At 38.3% G+C, this 25523-nt stretch overlaps 2 protein-coding genes across 9 annotated transcripts in view; one reads left to right on the forward strand and one right to left on the reverse strand.

Moving 5' to 3' along the window:
- PIGK (phosphatidylinositol glycan anchor biosynthesis class K) overlaps positions 1-25523 on the forward strand; it is a 183585-nt gene that overhangs the window by 150420 nt on the left and 7642 nt on the right. For 2 of the 8 annotated variants that reach the window (XR_009213706.1, XR_009213705.1), the window contains 3 exons: positions 488-713; positions 8396-8502; positions 11064-11152. The gene's annotated coding sequence lies outside the window, so the exon portion shown is untranslated. Of the gene's footprint in view, positions 1-487; positions 714-912; positions 1602-1676; positions 4565-8395; positions 8503-11063; positions 11153-11566; positions 11657-25523 lie in introns of those variants that run through there. The other 6 variants (XR_009213708.1, XR_009213709.1, XR_009213710.1 and 3 more) reach the window with 5 other exon arrangements.
- The window catches only part of ST6GALNAC5 (ST6 N-acetylgalactosaminide alpha-2,6-sialyltransferase 5), a 187975-nt gene continuing 174100 nt past the window's right edge, over positions 11649-25523 (reverse strand). Inside the window, exon 5 of the mRNA XM_032155551.2 lies at positions 11649-14473. Within this exon, the coding sequence (XP_032011442.1) occupies positions 14221-14473 (253 nt within the window). The 3' untranslated portion in view covers positions 11649-14220. The remainder of the gene's footprint in view (positions 14474-25523) is intronic.

Genomic DNA, 25523 nt, shown 5'->3' on the forward strand with positions numbered 1-25523 from the left:
AAACTCAAAAATGACAAGTACTAGTAGTGAAAAGGCAGGTGATATGGTTTTGCTGTGTCCCCACCCAAATCTCATCTTGAATTGTAGTTCCCATAATCCCCATGTACTATGGGAGTGACCCAATGGGAAGTAATTGAATCATGGGGGCAGTTACCCCCATGCTGCTATTCTCATGATAGTGAGTGAGTTCTCATGAGATCTGATGGTTTTAGAAGGGGTTTTCCCCACTTTTGCTAACACTTCTCTCTTGCCTGCTGCCATGTAATACATGGCTTTGCTGCTCCTTTGCCTTTTGCCATGATTACAAGGCCTCCGCAGCCATATGGAACTATGAGTCCATTAAACCTCTTTTCCTTTATAAGTTACCCAGTATTGGGTATGTCTTTATTGGCAAAGTAAGAGTGGACTAACACAGCAGGGCATGAGAAAAATCAAGGTAACCCTCCCAACATCTTGTCTGGTTTTAATCCCTTATTAAAAATGCCAGGCCGGCTCCAATGAGACTCATATGTCTGAAATCCAGGAAAGGAAGGAGGCTAACATGTGGGCACCAGAGGTAAAAGAATATGTTTGTAACACAGTCCAAGAAAAGAGGAAGCTGAAATCATAGAATACCGCAGGAAAGGATCATGCTGTAAGACTCACCAAAAAAGGGCTTTGAAAATTCTGCATTTGAAGCAAGAACTTACAAGAAGGAATGCAGCTCTCACCAGGTACCAACTTGATTTTCTTTTTAGGCTGGTGACAGGCCAGGGGGATGATATAGTCGGAAAATGTTTGTATTTCAGCAACACGTTTGCTAAAGCCTTCCACTGCATCCTTGTAAAATAAAGTGAAATATGCTTTGGATCAAGTAACAGATACCGGGTGGAACAGTCATATCCAAATTAGCAGCTTTCTTTTATCCTGCAGGGAATCTGTGGCTGGACTAATAATATGCTTATCAACTTTACACGTGGCACAAACAATAAGGGATTAGATGTCCAAGAGATGACAGAATTAAAATTATTTTCACAAGCTGACACCAGTACAATTAAAGTTAACATAGATAAATGTTAAGTTCTTTATTTAGGCTGATTGTTTCTTCTGTTGAGGTTTCTATGGCTTAGTATACAGGATTATAAGAAAATGCTGCTATGGGCTGAATGTTTGTGCACTCGCAGTCCCAGAATTTCCATGTTGAAGCCTATTCTCCAATGTGATGATATTTGGAGGTGGGGCCTTTGAGAGATAATTAGCTCATGAGGGTGGAGGCTAAATGAATGGGATCAATACCTTCTCAAAAGAGGAGGAAACGTGGGATTCAACTAAGAGGATGACATCCCTAAACCAGGAAGCAGGCCCTCACAAGACACCGGATCTGCCAGCACAAGTGATCTTAGACTGCTCAGTCTCCAGAACTGTGAGAAATAAATGCTTGTTGTTTCAGCCACCCAGTCTATGGTAATTTGTTCTAGCAGCCCAAACTGACTGAGATGCTACTGGGAAATGTAGTTGATCCTATGACAACTTGCTCTTTTAAAAATCCATTTTAAGCATTTTTAAATATTCCATATGTAATTATTGTATATTCTTTATCTGATAAATAATTCACATTTCTAAATTGTTGTTTGTTATTTCTGTTGAATCTCCCTTATGCTGGTATATTTCCTTTGGTATTTTCTGATTTTACATAGATTATACAGATACGTGTCTGACGAGAAGCCTACAAAGGAATGTTGCATCCTAAAAAAATGTATTAACAGAAATATAGGTTTGGGCCAAAGGATATTGCTTTGAATTGGTCAGATGGTCTGGGTCGAATTGAATTAAATAATAGCATAGACCAGGTAAGAGAAAATTAACAAACTAGGAAATAGAATTGAAGAAATGACCTAGAATGTGACACAGAAGACAGGGAGATGAAAAATATGGAAAAATGATTAAGAACATGGAGGATAAAACAGAAGATCTAATATGCATCTAACTTGAGTCCTAAAAGGGAGAATAGAGGTAATATAGGAGAGGCAATAGGTGAAGAGATCATGGTTAAAGGTTTTCCAGAGATGATAAAAGATGTCACTCTGTAGATGTAGGAATTAACCTACATAAGTAGCAGAATAAAGAAAATCCATATCTAGACATATTGTAGTGAAAATTTAGAACTCCGAAGATAGACAAGATCACACAAGCAGCCAGAGACTGTACAAAGGAATAATAAAGCAACAACAGAAGACTTTTCAACAGTGACATAAATCAGGAGATAGCTGAACAATATCTTTAAACAGGTGAGAAGAAAATCACTATTAACCTAGAATTGTGTATCCAGAAAAGCAAGGCAAGGATGGAAGACATTTTCATGCATACAAATGTGGTAGTTTCCCCACAAATAAGTCTTCGTCAGTGAAGCTTCTAAAGAATTTAAGAACAACAGGAAAAAACAGTGAACATTTCTGATATGAAAAAAGGGATGGGGAGCAAAAAAAGAAGTAAACAAGTTAAATGTATATAAAATTAAACTAATTTCTAATGTGTGGAATTGAAGTATATAGAATTAACTTATACAGGAAGGATATCATTGAGAATTAAAGGTTTCTAAGGTCCTGGATTATTCAGGCAGGGAGGAGGAATTTGAAGATATTGATTAATCATATAATTTCTTAAGTTAAGTATATATGATAAAATTTCACTTCAAGAGTAACCATTAGCAGAAAAAGTATCTAACTTCCAAACTAACAGAAAGAGAAAAGTGGAGTAACAATAAACATGACCAGTTAGAAGAAATGTGCAATAAAGGAGATAAAGGCTTAGAAGAAGAATCAATGAATGGAAATTGCAAAATAAGTTATAGTAACAAGTCTAAATAAATTATTAATTCCCCCAAATTGGAAATTAAGTCAACTTTCTAATAAAAGACAGAGATTGTCAGATTTTGAAAAAAAAAACATTATGTTGTTTATGTTGTTGATAAGAAATACCTAAAATATAAGGGCACAAAAGATTGAATGTAAAAGTGTTTTTAAAGATATTCATAGAAAATAGTAACAAAAAGAGCATTCAGCTGTATTAATGACAGAAAAATACAAACTTTAAGGTAAAATTGTTATTAGGAATACAAGTGGTTAATACCAAATGATAAAACTAACTTCAAAACAATGAAAAACTTGTATACACCTCAGAATAACTGAAGCAAAAAAATTTGTAGAAGTATAGAGGAAAAATGACAAATTCAATATCATATTGGGTAAGTAAAAAATGATTTTCTATTATTGTTTGACCTAACCGACTAAAATTAGTAAAAATAGAAAATATTTGAACAACACAATTAGCAAGCTTGATGTAATGGGTGTATTATGGAAAACTGGGCCCCAATATTAAAGAGAAATACACATGAAACACTTGCACAAGTTGACAATGTACTATATAAAACGAGTCTCAAATATTTAAAACAACATAATGCTGACCATATTCTCTAACCACAAGCAATTAAGTTAGCTATCAACATAAAAAGATTAATGAAGTTCTATATATTTGGAAATTTAAAATATCTGAATAACTGGGGAAAAGAGGTGATTCTTCCTTACAGTACAACTCCAAATTCCAGACAAAATATAGAATAAATGATGAAAATAAAAAAAATCACTATTTGGTAAACACCACAGTAATAATTTTTGCAAGGATCATCAATGGATGTTAACGTAAGTGAGTGATAGTATGATAAAAAACAGGATATTTGCATATTTTCAAAGTATCAACCTGCAAGATTCTTAACAATTACAAAGGGGAAAAGAGTAACTTTACAGTGAAGAAAACTAAGACATCACCTCTATTAGTCAAGATTTTTCAGAGAAACAAAACTGATAGAATGTCCCTCTCTCTCTCTTTGTACATATATAATATATAAATGCATATGTACTTATACATATGTATAAATACAGACATATGTATATATGTATATGTGTGTATATAAATATTTATACAATAAAAATGGAAACTATGGAAACAAGAAGACAATGGAATGACATCAAGTGCTGAAGAAAAAACCTGTCAAAGTAAAATGCAGTGTTCAGTAAAAATATCTTGCATTAGACAAGATAAAAAAGAAAAGTAAATTACTGCTGTTTATAAGAGAAACAATTTAAAAGAAAGAACACAAGACAATTGAAATTAAAAGGACATTAAAGGGTAGAAAAGAATATAAACATAAAAACATTAACAAAAGCAAGTGTAGCTATACCAGTGCCAGGCAAAATTGGCTTTAAGGAGTGCAGCATTACTAAAGATAATGAGATACATTTTATAATGGCAAAAAGATCACTTCTATAGGAAGGTATAACAATCCTAAATATGTATGCATCTAACAACACATTTTCAAGGCAAAAGTCAGACTAAAAGAAGAAAACAGGAATTCACAGAGAAATAGTTGTAGGATTCCATATATTCACCTTAGTGAATTATAGAATGAACAGACAACAAAATTAGTTAAGTATAAAAAAGATTTAAACAACATTAGTAATCAACTTAACTGACACATAAAGATTACTATCCACAACCATAATAAAGCACCCTTTTTTTTTTTTTTTTTTTTTTTTTTTTTTTTTTTTTTTGAGCCAGAACCTTGCTCTGTCGCCCAGGCTGGAGTGCAGTGGCACGATCTCGGCTCACTGCAAGCTCCGCCTCCTAGGTTCACACCATTCTCCTGCCTCAGCCTCCCGAGTAGCTGGGACCACAGGCGCCTGCCACCACGCCCGGATAATTTTTTTTTTTTTGTATTTTTAGTAGAGACGGGGTTTCACCATGTTAGCCAGGATGGTCTTGATCTCCTGACCTCGTGATCCGCCCGCCTCGGCCTCCTAAAATGCTGGGATTACAGGCGTGAGCCACCGCGCCCGGCCCAAAGTACACATTTTTAAGTACACATGGAATATTCATCAAAATAGACATTATGGACCATTAAGAAAAGTCTAAATAAATTTCAAAAAAGAATGGAAAGAATACAGGATATTATTTGCCAGAGTATTACTGTGATGTTTGGCCACAATGGAACAGAGTTAAAAATTAACTAAAACATTTCTAGAAAATGCCAAAATATTTGTAAATTAAGCAACATACATCTGAATAACTCATGCATTAAAGAAGAAATCACAAGGGAAATTTTAAAATATTTTGAAGTGAATGTTAATGAAGATTCAGCATATCAAAACTTGTGAAATGTAGCTAAATCAGAATTTAGAGAAAAATTTATAGCTCTAGATTCATATATTAGACAAGAAGAATGAAAAAAATCACAGATCTAAACTTCTACCTCAAGAAGCTAGAACAAGTACAGCAATTAAACCCAATGACAGGAGGAGGAAAACACTAATAAATATAAAAATTTCAAGGATATGTTAAACAAACAAACAATTACTACAAGAAACTCCTGTCAAGTTAAACAGAGAGAGAGAGACAGGGAGAACCACTACCAGGAAAGAGAAAAAGATATACAAGCTATCCGTAGAAATTAAAAAGAGACTAAGAATATTACAAACAACTTTATTTCATTTAGATGAAATGGACAAATTTATTTAAAAACACAATACTCCAAAATTGACAGAAGTGGGAGTAGAAAATCTATATCTGTGTTTATTAAAGATACTGAATCTATAATTAAAAATATCTTCACACAGAAAATTACAGTTTCAAATGGCTTCAATTCTTTCAAACACTCAAGGAAGAAATAATACCAACAGTATACAAACTCTTGTAGAAAATAGAAAAAGAGGAAACGCTTTCTAATCCATTAATGACACTAGCATAACCTTGATATCGAAACCTGAAAAAGTTAATACAAGCAAGAGAAATTACAGACCGTGCTATCTTGTGAAAACATTTGTAAAAAATCCTTTAAAAAACAGTGCTCAAATATAATAGATAGAAAGGATGATACCACATCATGACTAAGTGGGTTTTTTTCCTACTAATGCAAGTTTGTATTGACATTTGAAGATCAGTGTGTTGGAGTAAATTAAAATGGGGACTAGGCCTGAGGAATCTCTGAGCAGATCTCAAAGAGCTCTCTTGCCGTGTTTTTGCCAGGTGAGTATAAAATGCGAAGATGGCCCTGCAATGTGGAAAAGTGCTCTTAGCAGAATTTAAACATGCTGACACCCAATCTCAGACTTTCTCACCTTCAGAACTGTGAGAAATAAATGTCTGCTGTTTGGTAGCCACTCAGTCTACGGCACTTTGTTATAGCAGTCCAAATGGACCAAGACAGTCCACCAAAATACATGTTTAGAAATGTTCATAACAACTATATTCATAGTAGCCCTAAAATGAAAGCAACCCAAAAGACCATCAATATTAGAATTAGTAATTCTAGTGCAATGCGATACTACACAGCAATGAAAGAATAACTATTGACGGGAATAAACCTTACAAACATAATTTTGACTGAAAGAAAATATACCACATGGGCCGGGCATGGTGGCTCATGCTTGTAATCCCAGCACTTTGGGAGGCCAAGGTGGGTGGATCACCTGAAGTCAGGAGTTCAAGACCAGCCAGGCTAACATGGTTAAATCCCGTTTCTACTAAAAATGCAAAAAATTTGCCAGGTGTGGTGATGCGCTCCTGTAATCCCAGCTACTTGGAAGGCTGAGGGCAGGAGAATCACTTGAACCTGGGAGGCAGAGGTTGCAGTGAGGTGAGATCGTGCCATTGCATATACATATATGAGAGACATGATTCCATTTGTATGAAATTTTGAAACAGGCAGAGCAAATCTACATGGATAGAAGTCAGAATGATGGTTACTCTGGATGGAAAGGTTGACTGGAAGAGACATGAGTGAGCCTCCAGGATAACGGAAGCATACCACATTTTGACCTTGGTAGTGGTTACTCAGGTGCATAGACATATAGAATTTCATTAATCTATAAACATAAGATTTGTGTACTTACTGAATGAAAATTTTACCTCGGTAAAAATTTATAACTAAAAAAAAAAAAAAAAAAAAAAGAATAAGCAAGACATTCCCCGAAGGCAGAATAAGATGAGGAAGAAATTTTACCACAAGATATCAAGATTTATTATAGAGTTATAGTAATTAAGACCATGATTTTTATTAGTAAAGAGATAATTTGATTAGAATTGAACAGATTACAGAGAGCAGAAATAAATTCCCACATACATGAAAATTTGATTGCAAATCACTAGGGAAAAACAAATTCTTCAGTAAATTGTGCTGGCTGGGACAGTTGGTATCTATATAAAAACAAAAGTGAGTTCTACCTCACATCATACAAGCAAATAAATCCTTAACTGCCATGTGAAAGACAAAACCTTTGAAATTTCTAGAATAAGATATAGGAAAATAGTTAATGATTAAGAACAGTGGAAGAGTTATTAAATAAGGAATAAGAAGCTCTAATGATGTAAGCTAGAAAACATGAAATTGACATAAACAGTACAATGTAAAACTTTTGTTCCTTGAAACGCACCACAGAGAAAAAGACAAGCCAAGCCACAAATTGGAAGGAGATATTTATAACACATAGAATCAACAAAAACAGTATCAAGAATATACTAAGAATTTTTTAAATCAAAAAGTAAAATAATCCAGGAGAAGAGTGAACAAAGATGAATAGCCATTTTCACAGATGAAGTAACACTCATAGAGAATTAATAGGAAAAAATGCTAAACTACATAAAAAATAAGGGAAATACACGTAAAGATCATAATGAGATATAATTTACATCCACCAGTTGGTCAAAAATTTACAGTCTGGAAATACCAAATGTTGGCAAGGATGTGGACAACTACTGTTAGAAGTATAAAATGTCCAACCACTTTGGAAACGATTTGGCAATATCGTGCACATGTGAACTGTTTGACTCTATAGCTCAGCAATTTGGTTCCTAGGTATGCAATCTACAAAATTCTTGCAAACTTACTAGAATTTTCTAAGAACGTTCATACAAGCATTGTACATGTTAGTAACAAGCAAAAATCCCAAATATTTACTAAAAGAATGGATAAAAGTAAATTATGGTATATTCACATGATGGCATTATACAGTAGTGCAAATAAACTGGAGTTGTATATATGCTAAGGATATGGATAAATCTGGGGGAAAAGCAAGTTTCAGAAGACTATATACAACATTTTAACAGGCTTATAATGTTTATAAATATACAAAACTAAATGATATAGTAATTACATATATATATATCTGTATGTAATAAAACCGTTTAGAAAGCAAGAAAATGGTAAACAAAAAACTTCACGGCAATAGAAGAAATACTCAGGCAGCTTCAAAAGTAGTGATAATGTTCTTTTTATGTTTCCTTCATAATATACATACTCATCACATTATTTGGTGTGTATCGAATATTATATAATGAATATTCTAATAGAAATTGTTGCCTATAGGATTAAATTTCTGCCAAGAAGTACATGGTGACAAAGAATAGACACTCCAGAGACAGACCCTTTGGCTTCTAACCTGCCTTTCCCACTTAATGGATGCATGACCTTGGGTAAGTTACTGAAGTGCCTTGTACCTCAATTTTTGCATCTGTAAAGGGGAATGATAAAAGAACCTATGTCATGGGGTTATTGTGAGGACTAAATGCATTTATATACATGAAGCACACATAGAAGAATGCTCGGTACAAGACATGCTGTGTGTCTGTTCTCATCTTCATCACCCAGGGGGCCAGACACACAACTTCTGTTAGTTTCAGTTTGCTTGTCTGCAAAATGGGATAATAGGATTATGGTGAAATAACATATATGTCACAAAAGACATGGTGCAAAACACAGAAGATATTCAGTTGGTAGAGTATAATTATAAAAATTTTGACTCAATCTTATGGATTTCCTACATTTGGTTTTGAAATTAAAGAGCTAGTCACATGGTACAGGACTAAAGACACTAACCCTTGAGACAACTTATGCTGTGAGCAAAGACATTCTTAAAATTTTATGAAATAACATTTTGTGATTATAATATAAATTTTGAAAATGCTAGAAAATCTGTGATCCTCTCCGTTTAGAAATAAGCACTCTTCTCAGTTTAGTGTCTTCTAGCCCTTTTCCTGTGCTTTAAAAAATGAAATTGAGATCACACATTTAAATAAGTATGTGGAAGAGTAGATGATGAAAGAGGAATTCTAGAGTGTCCACATGCTCAAGAAGGGAATGATGTGGTCCTTTGTAGAAGTAAAGGTGGCAGCTGACTCACCTTTACTGCCTGCCTGTTGCCCTCTCCTGTAGCTGGGATGTAACTGAACACCAGGTTCTGGCCAGGTGGTGATTCAGGAGCCTGCGATGCTCTGCCTGAGGACAGCTTTTCCCAAGGGTTCTCCTTTCCCTTCACATTCTGGTAGAGATGAAACAATTTTGGATCTGCTTCATGGAAACGAAATGTTTTTTTGTTTGTTTGTTTCATTTCATTTTCAAGATAAATGTATACTTAATTTTTATAGACCTTCAATAACCACCAGTTGGATTCCCAGCAGCTTTAGAAAGCTGTCAAGTTTAAAGCAGGTTATAACCTGTCTCATTTTAGCCTTCCTTTTGTCGTTGAACCACAGAAGTCACAGCCCAAGCTGTTCTTCCGCCTTTCTGCAGATGGTATAGCATTTGTCAATATTAAATTTAATTTGTGCTAAGAGCAGTTCGCTAACAGCGAAAACACAAAGCTTGCTGAACTTTACTTCACCTGTGTGCCCAGTACAGCCAGGATTAGCAAATGTAATGAATTCAGCAACATTATCCCACTGAAATCTAGGTCAGCTCTGTTGATTAAAAACATTATAGGTTTAAGAACTAACCCTATAAAAACCCACTTAAAATTTTACTATATCATAACATATTGCATTTCTTGTACTTTTAAAATAGAAGGATGTGTTTATACCCAATTACTAATCCAGTGGGTCAACATTAAGAGGTCATCATCAACAACAGACATTTATTGAGCGCCTGTTGTGTGCAAGGCACTATACTAGGTATAGGCTGCAGAGACAAAGGAGAAAGAGTCTCTGCCCTCAAGGAGCTTACAATCTAATTAGACTAACAGGACACACACATAAAAAGACAAAGGACAATTCAAGGCAGTATATAATATTAGGGCACTGAGTGGAAAGAAACAGGGTTTCAGCCTTTTTGCATTTGCATTTCAACACCCTGAGAAGGTGGGATGAGTGAGCTACAAAAGAAGGGCTACACTTGCTCATTTTTAAACCTTGAGACACTCTCACCTCTTTCCATTCCAGAGTACCTTCTGGCATGTGCTAACACCTAGGCAATTGGTTCACACATCCTGCCCCCCAGGGCTTATTATTATAATTCTCTTTGAGGTGGCCTTCTGATAGGGTGAGCCACTGTCATGGAGCCCAGGACTTCCCTGGTTTTAGCATTGAAGTCTGTGTCTTGGGGACCCCTCTTCTTCACTCCCCACTTGGCCCTGGGCAAACCATAATGGTACTTCTGAAGTACCTTGTATGGTAGCCAGATATATTCCTCCCACCTACCATGGTCATTACTCTGGCAGGACCTACCCCAAATCTGTTCCCCAGATAGATCTTTAGTTTAAAAACCTACAAGGAAGACCTTAACAGCCCCAAAGACTGCTGGTTTAAGAGGACACTGTAGACAAAAGAAGACAATCGGGAGAAAATGACAGTAAAGAGATACAATGAGGTTTAAGAGAGAAGCAATGAGAATGGAAGAAATGATTGGGTCAGATACAAAACATATAGAGTGTTAACATCACCTCCTAACACTGCAGAGAGAGAATAGGAACATGGACCCTTCTTTCAGAGTAGGTTTATTTAACAGTTTGAACCATCACCCTGGTGGAATTCAGGATATATTTCTGAAATGAGTTTGCTCTTACACAAGGGCAAATATTTAGGCAGGTGCTAAATGGGTGCATATGCCTTTAAATAACACTGTCTTAATCCTAATAGAATTTCAACTTTCTCCTACTTTTACTTAGCATTCATCATCTTCTAAGTCGGTAATTTTAATTTTTGAGGGGAGTTTTTATTTCAAAATGAGATTATTTCCCTCCATTCTCATGTCATTCAAATAGATCAGTAATGGAGAGAACTTCAGAAAACAAAGGATACACAAATCTGGTAGCAACCTAAGGATTGTGAGAGACCACACAAATTTCTCTTTGAGGTACTGTACTTTGTGTTTTGCTTTCATCTAATTTTTTTTTTTTAAAGAAAAGATCTTACTCTGAAATCTGATGACCTCAGAAGTCCCTGAATTGCTCAGGTTTTATGTGTAGCCCTTAGGAGTACACACCAGGGTTAGCAAAGCACAGGGACTTAGTTGCCAAACGCCCATTAATGGTGATGGAAATCACACAGCTAAGTCTCCACACAGCATGCTGAATATTTACCTCCTAATGTTCTTTTAATGTATGCTTTCTTGGGTGAATATTTACTGTAGAATATTAAATCTGAGATTCCTCTTTTTATGGGCCATTTGAAGTGATTGATTTTGTTTGCAAATTCCTGTATCTTTGCCCATAATGGCTATCTATTGTAATGGCCTCTGCCAAATGTTCTTGTGTTGAAATAACAGAAGCCATGGATCGGCCAGCTGTGGCATTGTATTACTGTGGTCTTAAAAGCTAGGAGGGAGCTGATGACACAGCTGGGAGAGAGGAAAAAGGTATGTAACATAACGAGTATGACTTAGGCATCAAACACAATCAGATACTGAAATCACCGAGGTCTATAAACATGGTTCTGTAGTCATCTTTTATATCAGAGTTTATATTTAATGGTGTTGAATAGTGTTAAGACGACAGTCATGAAATGGTAGTGGCAAGACAAGAATTCAATTGCCCACAACCAGGTTCATCAGCACAATCTATCAGAATTCTATTCATTTTCTTTAATGCTGTAATAAAACCACTTTGCAAGTGGTAATTTTTTGCACTTATTTACACCACATTTTTAAAAAATACGAAATCACATATCCTAGCTATATGTAGATTTAAAACATTTCCCAGTGAAGCCAGAATTTTCAGAATTTGGTCTCTTCATTCTTTTGAGTATTTGAGAGGGAGAAGTTACAAACAAGATGGAGCTACCATGATGGTTTTTTTAATAAAGAAAATCTAAAATCTGAAGATAGATATGTGAGATATTATTAGATGAGGCAATATAATTACATTCTTGCATGTTGAAACTATGCCTTTCCAAATTTCCACAAATATAGAAATTGTCAAAGGAGCCACTTATGTTTGAGCAACATAATCTCTTCAAGTGATTATAAAGGTAGCCTATAAGTAAATTGTATAAAATTAATACACTTTTTCATATGTTGATAAAATACGATGTGTTCAGAGTCCATGCTGTGGAAGACAATGTGTTGGAATAAAATTCATAGTCCCTTTAAAAACTATGAGAAAACTTAAAGAACATATTCCAGTATGTTTTGGACAGCCATTTCAATCTTACTGGCTTTGAACAGCCCAAGCTGCACACAACAATATCAACTTTGTTTATGTTATGCGAGTACCCTGATTGTGTTTGCATTTTAACAACAGTACTCCGTATAATTAATAGTACTAGTTAGTGTACTAATTAAGAAAAGGGAAAAGAAGTGGTAATGTGATAAAACTTCTTTAATCACAAGCCAGGTCATGTCTGTAAAACAATGTCAGTCTTCATACATAACATTTGCCGGTGCCTTCAAATTTGGCATTAAAGAAACTAATGCCTTCTAAGTCATGTGTAAAGAAAACACTACTATATTTATAAGAGACTATTTTTGAACAATATTACTTGTTTAAATAAAAATCTATAATATGAATTTATCTTGGCTCTGAATAAAATAAGTCCTTTATACTCCTTCAGACCAGGGAATGGTAATGAATATAATCTAAGAAGATTTGTAGTGAGTCTAAACAGTTCATAGCATAAATGAGTTGAATGAATACGGCATGTCCTTGTAGTCTCTTTTCCTCACAGAAGGGCAGCTCTTTGCTCTTGTAGCCATGGAACCCCTTGGAAGTATGTCTTTTGTGTGTGCGTGTGTGTATCCTGTGTTTTTGCGTTGAGATGCTGGGGAAGAGGTGGATGGTGATGCTTCGAGAGAAGCAGGGGGTAGATTTTAGCCCATGTGGACCAAGGAAGAAGTGTAGTTTTAACCACAAGAGTGAGATAAGTAATATGAATGTAGATAAGGCTCCCCAAAATAAGGTTCCTGCTACTGTTGGGGCCCCATCACTCCCAAGTGCAGAGTCTTCAAATGGGTCAAGAAGAGGCCACAAGTTTAGATTTGGGATGAAACCTAAGAGGTTGTCTGGTACAGTGACATCATTCTGCCAAAGAGGAAACTAGGGCTCAAGAGAGGACACTTACATAAATTATTACTAAAGAAAACTACCTTTAAATTTCTCTTGTTAGCGTTTTTTTGTTTTAATAACATAGTTTTTGGTTTTCAATTTTGTCCTTTTGGAACATTTCTGCACATTAGAAAATGTCATTGCTATTCTTTTTATAAAAGAGCAGTTTTCCTGAAGCCTAGGGGTTCAAAAAATACAACACAACACTTCCAAGTCAAATACCAATTGCATGCTAACAATGAGCATTGTGAACAGAGTAACCTAATTCTAGGCCATTTCCAACCATCATTCAGGATTAAAGAGTTAGGAAGGATAAATTACCACATAATCATAATCTATAAAAATACTGGCCTAGATTGCACTAAAAAACTCTCAATAAATAAATATTGGACATTTGCTTCATGAAAGTCAGTGGAGATGTGCTCTTCAGAAATCATGTCCATTGTTTCAGTCTGCTTTTTACAAATCACACATACACAGTCTAACAGATGACAAAGGTTATAGAACAGGAAATCATACAACTTGATAGAAAAATGTCTTTGACATGGTATTTCTATAAAGGAATGCAACTAATATTGTTGAGTTGCTTATGTTGCAGTTTCAAAGGCAATACTAAGAGATCCAGACTGTTTTTAGTCATAGTGGTATAACTGAATTGAATGTTCAGCTCCTAAAGTAACACCATTGAAGGGGACAACACTCATTAGGATACATTAATTCCGGAATTTTTCCTTACAATCCAACTGCACTGCTTTGTCACGCCTGGTAGGCATCTGTCCATGGTACTTCCTGAGTAGTGAAGCGGTTTTCTGCTACCCTTTCCTGTCTGGTGGCTCAGGAAGTTCAGGGTCTCGGAGTCTGATGCAGTGAATACCTGGGATTACAGTCTGGTATGCTCATTCCTTAGAACAGGCTTATTCTCAGGATGATTTATAGCAAGTGATTCTGGTTTCCAGTCTGGTTGAAAAAAGTGAATATTGAATGTCCGTGCCCAGTTCTTAAAGACTCGTTTCTCTGTGATAAAGCGGTGATGACTGCCCTTGCGTCCTCGCTCATGGGAGAGGTACATTGTACATTCATCAGGCCCAAAAGGTTCATAATAATGATAAGGTACTGAAGGGTGATTGGGATCCCTGTAGGAGGAAATTGAGATAACTGATTAAAGCAAAAAATTTTTTTTCCTTTGACTGATTGAGGTAAGATGTTATCTTTAATAAGCTGATAAACACAAATTGTATTTTCTAGTTAAATGAGTTTCAACAAATGGTTTTTCTGATTACACAATAAGGAAGTGGAGAGGTTTTGAGGTTGTGAAATAAAATCAGTGACCATCATTTTCATCAAAGAGATTGAAAATGAGCTGCAGAAGGTTCTGTCTCCTCAGATTTAGACCCTACATATTAATAAGTCACAACAATAGTATTGTTTTCTTGTATTTCTTGTAAGACTCTTCTTACAGTCTATTTACCAAAAGCAGCTGTAGAGATATTACCAAAACAAAATATGTCATTCCCATTCCCCACTCCACTAAGCTTCCAGAGGCTTCCAGTTATACAGAGAGCATGGCTGCTGGGATGCATTATGATGTCGCTCCTCTTCTAAGTCTTCTAATCCACCCAGCCTTGTTCACTACGTTCCCACCATACTGACCTTTGTGGTCAACTCTACAAAGCTCATCCCTACTTCAGGGCCTTTGCACTTCATGGTGGTCACTTGCCTGGAATACCCTCTCTGAGTTCACTCCTCACCATTGGGTGTCAGCTCAAATAATATCCTTCTCTGGGAGGCCTTACCTGACACTTGCTCCCCTCACTTCATCTCACTTGAATTCATTTTCTTTATAGCATCAATTGTTCTCTGGAATTATTGTTGCTGTTTACTTGTTTATTGGGTGTTCATGAGGGCAGTGTTTTGTCTTATTCCTGGAACAGTCCCTGGTAGGTGCTCAATAAATAATTTTTAAAATTCTGTTGTTGAAAGAAATTTATATAGAATTAGCAGCTAAACAGCAAACTTCTAAAGACATTTTCTTCTCTGAGTATGGAAAGTTGATGATCCTAGTTTGATCCTATGGGAGAAAAAGGAAGACAGCAAGCAAGAGGCCACGATTTTTCTTTTGGTGCTTCAGAGGGCCTATGTACTCAAAGTCCACAGTCTTTTAGTCCAGAAACTCTACATCCTCAGTCCTTGCTTGGTGGCCTGAGAGTTTCCGAGTGTTTTTCTGCCTCTATATCTCTGTCTCAGCCTCAAACAGGAAGTACTGGCTCATTTCTTCAAGATGGTGTGCACAGGATTAACATGTGGGGGTGGTAGGTGCGCTTGTTTGAGGATTAATAAATATTTACGCACTAAAGAGTCTTGGTCTCAGACTGGTTTCTAAAATAGGCCAGTCTACCCCACCTCTTCTGTCTTTTGAAGAATGAATGGTAAGATTAGTCAAGGTTTCTTGGCAGACAAACTTTCCTAATTTGAGCTATGCTCAGCAACTGGCCTTGTTGCAGAGACTAAGAAGAGAAAACGCCCAGGCTTCCCAGCATCTTGCAAGTCATCTTTCAGAGCCTGATGCCCTAGGGTTCCCACTTTGGTCACCTGGGCTCTCCTCTAAGTATAACTTGGTTTCCCAAAGATGCTCATCCTGCCAGACACCTATTCGTTTTCTTCAGAGGAGATCAATACACAAATAGCTTTTAGAGTAGCAACTTTACTGGGGTCAGGGATCGAAGTCTTTTATCAAGAGGGGTGTCATGTTTGTGGCTCTGACAACAATAAACCTTTGAGCTGTTTCTCCTCTTAGGTTAAAGTTCTTCCAGGAAGAGAGATTTATTTTTGTCATGCAGCATCTAAACATTCCTTATCCCGGTTTGGATGCTATGCTGAATTAACACTTTGCATCTCTAATATGCCTGTCTTGGAATTGTCTCTATGTTCTATAGTGAAACATTGGATCCTTTCCTGACTAGTTATTGCAGATTTTATTAATTTGCTTACCCTAGAAATTGGAATCCCATTAGAATTTTAATAGAAGGTGTTTTCAACACAGAAAATGCCTGCTAACAAAAATTCGGGTTGAAGCTGACCACGATGAAGAAAAAAATAAGAAATTGTGAGATATATCTTCCCATATTCATATGGCATAATTTGGGGGAACCATGCTAATTTCATGTTGCCATGGCATGCTTTGGGTTAAGCTTTTATTCCATCACAAATCACTTTTTAAATTTGATTCATCCAAGTTTTGGACATTTTATTGGCATCAATCTGACTAAAGAAACAATTAGGTTTCTAAAAATATCATGAGATTGATTTGGCACCTAGGAGTAGGGGGTAATTGGAAAGCAGCTAAAGATGCTATAGGATCAATTTCCTTATTCAGGAAGACCATCTCTTTGGAAAAAAAACTTATCTGACTCCATATTGATCCCCTAAATGGAGAATTAAATTTACATATTTGGTTACTGTGATTTCAGAGGTGTCAAGATAAGTTATTCATGTAAGCGAGTTGTTTCCACATGTTAAAACTCTGTCCAAGCAGCAGAAAAGTGCTTTCTGGGACTCGGAAGGCAGCGCTGGAAACTGCAGGAACATCTGCCCCAGCTGTGAGCCTGCCATCAGCTGGAATTCACTAAATTCACTATGCCATTTAGAAAGACACTCCTAGCTGAAGGTCATACTTCCTTGGGTCTTTTCTCAAACCTGACTTTCTAAAGGCTGCCCTAGTTTTTTGCTTCCTTCACCTGACCTCAGTGAAAACTACAATAAACCTCAGCAGAATTTCCACACGAGGAAGCAGTTGTAAAAGGAATTCTGGTGCTCAAGTTCCCATCGTGGGCCTGGTGAGCTGAAGGAAAGGATATGTGTGCTGGGGAGGCAGGAATGGAGATAACCACAGAGCCGGTTCCCCAAGTGGCTCTGACAGACAGTTTGAGAACAAGCCCTGCAGAATGATGTGAGGAAGAATTTTTTTTTTCTTTTTAGAGGAAGCAGGTGGGGAGAGTGGGGGAACTAACATTTAGTGCACTTGGGGAGTTTTAAGGAAATACCTATGCTCCATCCCCATAGACTCTGGTTCAGAGGACTTGGAGAGGAACTCAGGCACAGGTATTTTGGAAAGTGTCTTAGGTTTGAACCAAAATAAACAATGTCAGTATTGGATTATAAAACCAATAAAATAAAATAAATATCCACGAGTCCATGATAATTTCAATAAATAACTGAATAAACAAATAAATAAATGGAGGAGAAGAAACAGCATTTCATGACAGAAAAATTCCAATAAACAATGTAGAAAGAATGAGGGACTAGGAAACCATCCTTAGAATGTTGCAGTAATTATCGCAGGCAAGATGCACCAATGAACAGAACATTAATGGTGAAAAAGATGAGGAGAAATAGGCTATCTGCATAACCTGAAAGTATCTCTCCCAAGTTATTTATTAATGACAAAGGGAAAAATGGTAACTTTACAATGGGTAAACCCAGCAGACATTACCTTAACCAAGTGGTGAAGGTTAACATTGCCCGTAATAAGACATACGGACATCACATACTTCCTGTTATGAGATTCTGGGAAGGGCCTATGGCTTCGGTGGTATCCTTCTCAGTAATGCATAACCTCAATCTAAGCACAGGAAAACATTAGATAAATCCCAAGTGAAGGACATTCTATGAAATACGTGACTAGTCCTCATCAAAAGTGTCATGAAATGCAGGGAAACCCTGAGGAACTGCCATGGATTTAGAGACTAAGGACACCTGGTAAATAAATGCAAAGGGAACATGGATTTGTTCTTGGAGGAGATAAAGGACATTAGTAGAGAAACTGGTAAAATCTCAATAATGCCTGTAGTTTAGCTGAGCATTATACTCATGTTAATTTTTTACTTTTGATAATTGGACCATAGGAATGCAAATCCACATTAGGGGAAGCTGGATAAAGGTTATATGAACTCTCAGTATTATTTTTGCAACATTTCTGTAACTCTAAAATTATTTAAAACAAAAATAAACAAATTTTTAAATAATACATAACAACAAAGCTTTTTAGAAGATTCTAATGGTGGAAAGCTCCTTGAGATTCTAATATGCAGCCAAGTTTGAGACAACTGATTTTGTAAGTACCTGCTCAGCCTCTGTGTTTAACTGATGTGATCTCCTTTACATCCTCATCAGTCCTCTGAGGCAAGTATTGCAGCTCCCATTTGATAGGGAGCATCCAACACCCAGGGAGACAGTCCACTGCCTGGCTTTCAGCACATAACCTCACTTATTGTCCATCCAAGCTGCTGGACTTGACCATTTCAGCTCAGAACACAGTGCTCAGCACTCCACATATACTCACTTATTTAGTCCTCACAACACCCCTATAAGAGAGTGTCAGTCTATTTTGTGTTGCTATAAAAGAATACCCAAGTCTGGGTAATTTATAAAGAAAAAAGGCTTATTTGGCTCACGATTCTGATGTCTCGAAAAATTCAAGATTGGCATCTGGCGAGAGCCCCAGGCTGCTTCCACTCCTAGCAGAAAGTGAAGGGGAGCTGGCATGTGCAGAGATCACAAGGCAAGAGAGGAAGAAGAGAAAGGGGGAGGTGCCAGGCTCTTTTTAACAACTAGCTCTGTTGGGGGCAAATAGAGTGAGAACTCACTCATGCCCCGCCCCAGGGAGGGCACTAATCTATTCATGAGGGATCTGCCCCCATGACCCAAACACTTGCCACTAGGCCTCACGTCCAACACTGAGGATCAAATTTCAACATAAGATTTGGTGGGAACAGACAAAACATATCCAAACTATAGCAGAGAGCTACTATTAGCACCCCTACTCTGCAGACGAGGAAACTCATGCACAGAAAAACTGAAGTTTCACAGCCAAGGTTTGGACCAAAGCCAGTTGACTCCAGTTGACTCTGTACTCTTAAGAGTGAGGTTCTGTGTCTTGGAAAAACTCCTGTCCCCCAGGTTTCTGTACTAATGGCACCCAGGTTTCGCTGGCATCAACAATGTGTGGTTGAAAACAGCTTGTCCTTGCCGCTTTCCTCCGAGCTCTTGCTACAGAGGAGCCCCATGTGTGGTGCTTGTGAGCTGCTCAGGGTGTTAAACAGAGGCTTTGTGCTCATGTACAATTCTGCCCATCGGTGCTAATGGCAACAGGGGTTTGTAATGTTCCACTTTTTGACTCTTCTAAAGCTAAGTTTTACAACTGAAAAAAACCTCATAACCCTAACAAGCAAGGGAAGACACTTCTATTTCTGGGTACTGATGAGGTTTAGGACATGTTGCTCCAAAATATGGTACCTTGGCATTTGAGGAAACAACAGAAGCAGGGAGATCACTTTCACCTCCCTTCACCCTTCTCCTCTGATGCAGGTCATGAAGATTTCTTTGCCCTTGTCTAAAGCAGGTCATAAACCTTCATTCCAGAGGTACCCTCCATATATCTGGAGGAAATGAACATCCTTATCCTCAAAGACAAGGAAATGCCAAAAGAATCTGAACAAACAGACCTTGCCACCTCCCCCCACCCACCCTGGTTTATTACCATTAGATCACACCTGCTTTGTCCAATCCTACTTCTTCACAGCTATCCACTTCCTCATCAAACTTAGCATAAAAATAAGGAGGTCTCCCTGTTTCTTTGGCTCTTCATTTCTGAAGGCTCTGGTGTCACGTAAAATTTATATTAAAAAAATGTGTATGCTTTTCTCTTGTTAATCTGTCTTTTGTCCTAGGAGTCTCAGCAAAGAACCTATGATGGATGAGGAAAAGAAATTACTTTTTCTCTCCTATAGTGTGATCTAGGTTGACCCTGCCCACTGGGTTTGGGGCTGGACTATGCAGAAGGCTGCAAATATCCTGAGGAAAGAATGATGTCTTTGCCTCTCTCTAGAACTCTTAGACACTCTCTTTAAACACATTTCTATTCTTGGTGCGGTACCTGGCATATAGTAGGTACTCAGGAAATGTTTGAAGAATAGAGAGAATAGAGTCAAATTAATAGCTGTGAAGCTGCTAGGTTGTTCTGCAATTGGCTTGCACTGGGGGCTTGGTGACACTATGAGGCATTGAGAAGAAAACATTCCTGCAGCAGTCCTTCCCAAGCATCTGTCACAGTCCTGGAGGTGCCCTGAGCCACCCTTATTCTGCTGCCTTGATTTCTGGTCCTTGGATCTTCTTATGGGAGGAAAAGAGCCATATACCTTGGAAGCCCATGGAATAGCATTGTGTGTCTGGGCGCATGGAGCACCAAGATCCTGCAGCTGCCCACCCTTCATGGGTCAAAGAGCCACAGTGAATCACCCAAGCCCCACCCTCACCCTGGAAGAAACACAACCATATATTTTAAGTCTACTTCATAAAACGTAAACCACATGGTCGGCATTGCCATTCCACACCCGTCTTCTAAGTAAGCTTCCGATTTCTACCCAGTGGACTGTCGCCAAGTAAGAACTTTCCCTGTTAGGCTGGCAGCTTTATTAATGTTCACTAGCTAATAATTCTGGCAGCATCAACTCTCTGATATTCACGATACCTTTGAGATGTCCTTCACATTACAGATGAGATATTAATTTAGTTCCATGACAATGATCACTCTGAATCATTACCCCGCTAATTAATACTCAAGAAATGATGGGTAACAGAGAGTTGTAAACTTGGTAATGTGCTAAGTATGACCAGAAATAAGATTCTTAGGTAGAATTTAAATGCTTGGCCCATTATTATCACAAATAATTTACAATGGAAAATGAGATTAAATACTTAGCATAACTTAGTTTGGAAAGCAACGACAACAGATCTTTTCATGCAATTTATAGGCCATCTAGAGAGAATGAATTTGGCTTACAGTATGGATACGGCATGATTTAAGAGTCCACTGTCCACAGAATAATATATTTTGATGCTGTTTCTGGTGCAACATGGCATTAATTTTCTCCAGCTTTCTCAACTTTGATGTGCCTCAAGTCTGGTGATACAGGCAGCGGGGGGGCTGATGCCTGAGCCCCTCTTTGAGTACCCAGAGCTGGTCCTGGCTGAAAATAAAACAAGGTGGCCCCCATTGACTTCTCAAAATCTGAATTTGCTAATTATAGTTTTAATGTGCCTGGCACTTTTGGTCTTGCAATAATAATGTTTAGAATCAATCTCTTAAACACCCCCAAGGACAGGGCTTATTTTTGTTTCTCACTGAACTAATCTGTACTGAAGATATACTCTATGCCAGACAAAATGACAAGTGCTAATGATACAAAAGTGGATTGAGACAGGGCCCTCCTCTCAGGGAGCCTAGAGTCAAACAAAGGAGATGGACAAACCAATCGGTGAGATGGGGCAAGGCAGAGGAAGAGGGAGGCCCAGTGGGCCCAATAGGTCTGACTCAGACAGGGGGCTAAGGAGAGCTGAGAAAGAAGGGCCGCTGTATCTGAAACAATGAACTGAAGGATTGAGAGCATTGGCTCTTGAGCCCTGGAGGCCACATTCAAATTCCAGCTCTGCTACTTATTTACTCTATGACCATGGGCAGCTGTTTCATGTCTTTAAGCCTTCTGTGTAAAATGGTGATATTAATGATGCTTACCTCATAAGATTATTATAAGGCTCAAGAAAATAATGCATGTGTTCATGTTAAGCACAGAGCCAGCATGAAGTATGTGCACAACAAATATCAGCCATTAATGTTATTAGGAAAGAGCCAGTGGAAAACCAGCCAGCTTAAGGAAGTAGGGGATGGGCAGTCCAAACTGAGGTCGTAGGAACAGGTGTCTGCAGGGTGAGTTCCTTTATGAGTTTTTCAGTAAGGTTGAATAAATAAATAAACACATAAATCTGCATCAGTAGAGAAGATGTGACTAAAGTGGTATGCAGAAGTCCTATCCTGAAGGTCTTGTGTGCTAAGCTAGGGAGTATGAACTCTGCTCAGAAAGCTTTGGGAAGTCACTGAGGAGTTTTAAGTGACTCTCCAAAGTCAGATTTGTCATCTAGTAAGGCAGTCATGTTTGGAGAGGAAAAAGACAAGAGATGGAGAGAGCAGTCCAGGAGGCCATCACAGTACCAAATGAAAGATGCTGCATGCCATTCAAATGACTTTGAGTCAGTTAGATTCTGCCAGATCTTGAATGAGATATGTCTGTCATCTGTCACCATGGCCATTTATATGTCCACCACTTCCATTTGGGGTTTTAAATATGAATGTGATGCTATCTTTCTACTTAAGAAGTCCATGGGCTTAATACTTTTAGGGGGTACTATAAGTTTTCTTGCCGATGAATGACTCCTAGAAGTAACTCAGGCCCTTTGGGTGAGGTGAGAAAGCAGACCTCCAGGACAGCTGATGGGAAATGACTCTCCAGGCTACCTATACTTCCCCTTAGGGATCAGGCACTCACGGATTGCTTGGCTGTTTGCTCCCCCAAGATATAATTTAGCTCTTCTCTCTCTGCCCCACTGTCTCCCCTCCCTCACACCATGCATATGACAGCTCACATTCTCTTTGGGACAATAAGAAGGTGATGATTCAACTCTCCTGAAAAGTGTGAAAGAGTGATTTAGATTGGAAAGCATCATGGTTGTGTCTTAGACCAGAGGTTGTTAAAGTTCTTATTTGTCAAAGGCTCTTTTGTTGAAAAGAAATCTTATACAATAGCCCAGATGCAAACAGAGCCAAGTGGGTCTGCCCCTGACCAAGTGGGGTGGAAGGGTCCAATATTCCTGTTGTCCTGGCTCCTTATCCCTGTGCCACCTGATAGAATCTGTGGAATGCAAGGACTTCTCTGAGTCCAGTTTGAAAGTTGGAGACAGATGGTCCAATAAAGCTCAGTGGGTCAGATGCTACTGACAGGCAGAGAGTGAACATCTTCTCCCACAGGCACCTCGAGTAACCTTCTGTATCTCATGATTTAATTGTGGTCAACTGAGTCTCAGGTGACTGAAGGCAGAGACCCTGTCTCATTCATCTCTGATTACCTCCCTGGTGCCCAACACAAGTTAGCTGAATGAATAAAAGACTTGTGGTTTATTTAGTTAGTGACTTTTGAGTGTACTAATTGTGTCTTATGGTCTGAAATGGTTAATTTGCCCAAACTGAAGAGTTGGCTCTCTTTTTGTCTGCTGAAATCTGCTCCATGTGGCTAGCTCGTCATTGCAGTGAGACAGTAGGAACTTTAGGGAAGCTATAGAAAGGCTAGGCACACTTTGAGCAGCCCATGAGATGTCCTGCAAGGAGCTGGAGGCCACATAATGCCAGTTCCATAAAATGCGCCAATGAGTATCCACAACTGGAGATCAGTGAATCCCTTCACCCCATAACTTTCTGTGTACTGAACAGGCCCTGAGACTTTGCTAAGCATTCCTCATCTATGACTTCATGCAATTATCATATAAACTCTCAATGCAAGAGAGTTTATATGATAATTGTCATCACCATTTTGCGGGTAAGGCTTCTGAGATGGAGCATTAGGTAACTTGTCCAATATCAGTCACTAAGGCTCAGTGAGGTCAAGTAACTTTCTCAAAGTCAGAGTTTCTGAGAGGCAGAAATGGCTATTTTTATCCATACACAACACCCTTTACTATGGCACTACGGAGAGTAGAGGACACAGCCATTCATTCCCTTGATATTTATGAAGTATCTGCCATATGCCAGGAGAGTAAGTATCTACTGTCCTGTGTTCTAGGTCTCCAACACCAAACTCAACACACAGAACTCTGCTCTCAGGGGGGCTATATTCCAGTGGGCCCAGCCAGTGTGAGCTCTGCCACCATAGGAAACCATCCACAGCCATTTTTGGCGCTGGTGATAGCTTACCTCCTTAAGCCATGGAGCTCATGATACATGCACCATGTTTTCAGCCCCTAATAGTTCTCTGCTTCTTTCAAAATAAAGATAAAAGAGGGAATGGTCAGATGAGTAGCAGACTACCCTACCAGTTGCTTTTTCATTCTCTGGTGGTGAGGAAGGTACTGTTTACAGACTCATTTAACTCTTAGATGAAGACTGCAAAAGCTGCATCCTTTTATAGTCACATGGTAAGTGGCTTTGGCGAGTTCTTTATATTTTGGCATGGGTAAGGCTTATTATAAGCCTCCAGGAGGCAAGAAGCTGTGTCTTCTTCTTTGAAGCCCCCCTTAAAACTTTTTTTTTTTTTTTTTTTTTTTTTTGAGACAGAGCCTTACTTTGTCGCCCAGGCTGGAGGGCAGTGGAACCATCTCGGCTCACTGCATCCTCTGCCTCCCAGGTTCAAGTGATTCTCGTGCCTCAGCCACCCGAGTAGCTGGGATTACAGGTGCATACTATCACGCCCAGCTAATTTTTGTATTTTTTGTAGAGACAGGGTTTCGTCATGTTGGCCAGGCTGGTCTTGAACTCCCGAGCTCAAGCAATTTGCTTGCCTCAGCCTCCCAAAGTGCTGGGATTACAGGTGTGAACCACCATGCCCAGCCCCCCACTCAAAATTCTTGGTATCTTTCAGGGAAACTCTCAAGTGCTTGGGATAATATTAATAATATCAATTATTTTACATATCTTATTAATATTAATGATATTGATACTCTTTCCTGACTACTGTGTGCTAGGAACTGCATCCAACACTCTACATCTATTATCTCATTTAATTCTCACCACCATGACCTGCTTGTTCATCTTCTAATTTTCTTTTTTTTTTTTTTGATACAGGCCCACCTCCAGCGCGGTAATTTTTTTTTTTTTTAGAGACAGGTTTCCAGTGGTCTCTGCTGCCTGAGCCTTGCTGGGATTACAAGCATGAGCCACCGCGCCCGGCTCATCTTCTAATTTTCTTAACCCCATTTTACAAACAAGGAAAACAAGCCTCAAGACCCCACAATTTGAAACTGGATGCCTGGTGATCCAGTCAACATGTCCTGGAAATGCAGATGAATGGAACTGGAGAATCCATCTGTGCTACTCCTGGTCTTCCTTCTTACCCTTCCTTAAGCAGGCTTTATGACTGAGCAGGATGCTCTCTCCAGCACTGAACCTTTCCTCCAGATGACACTCTTCACTTCTATGACAGAACTTGGGCATAAGGGTCCTTTTGAAGAGTTCTTGCTGAAACCGTCTTGTGCAAACAACTATCAAAGCTTTGGGGATGATAGCTTAGGAAGAGAAACCCAGAGCCAGTGGCAATATGTAATGAATTGACATTATCTTAATTTCTTTGTTAGTATTTTCCATAA

The sequence above is a fragment of the Hylobates moloch genome, unplaced genomic scaffold (genome assembly GCF_009828535.3).
Source record: "Hylobates moloch isolate HMO894 unplaced genomic scaffold, HMol_V3 SCAFFOLD_5, whole genome shotgun sequence".
NCBI lineage: Eukaryota > Metazoa > Chordata > Mammalia > Primates > Hylobatidae > Hylobates > Hylobates moloch.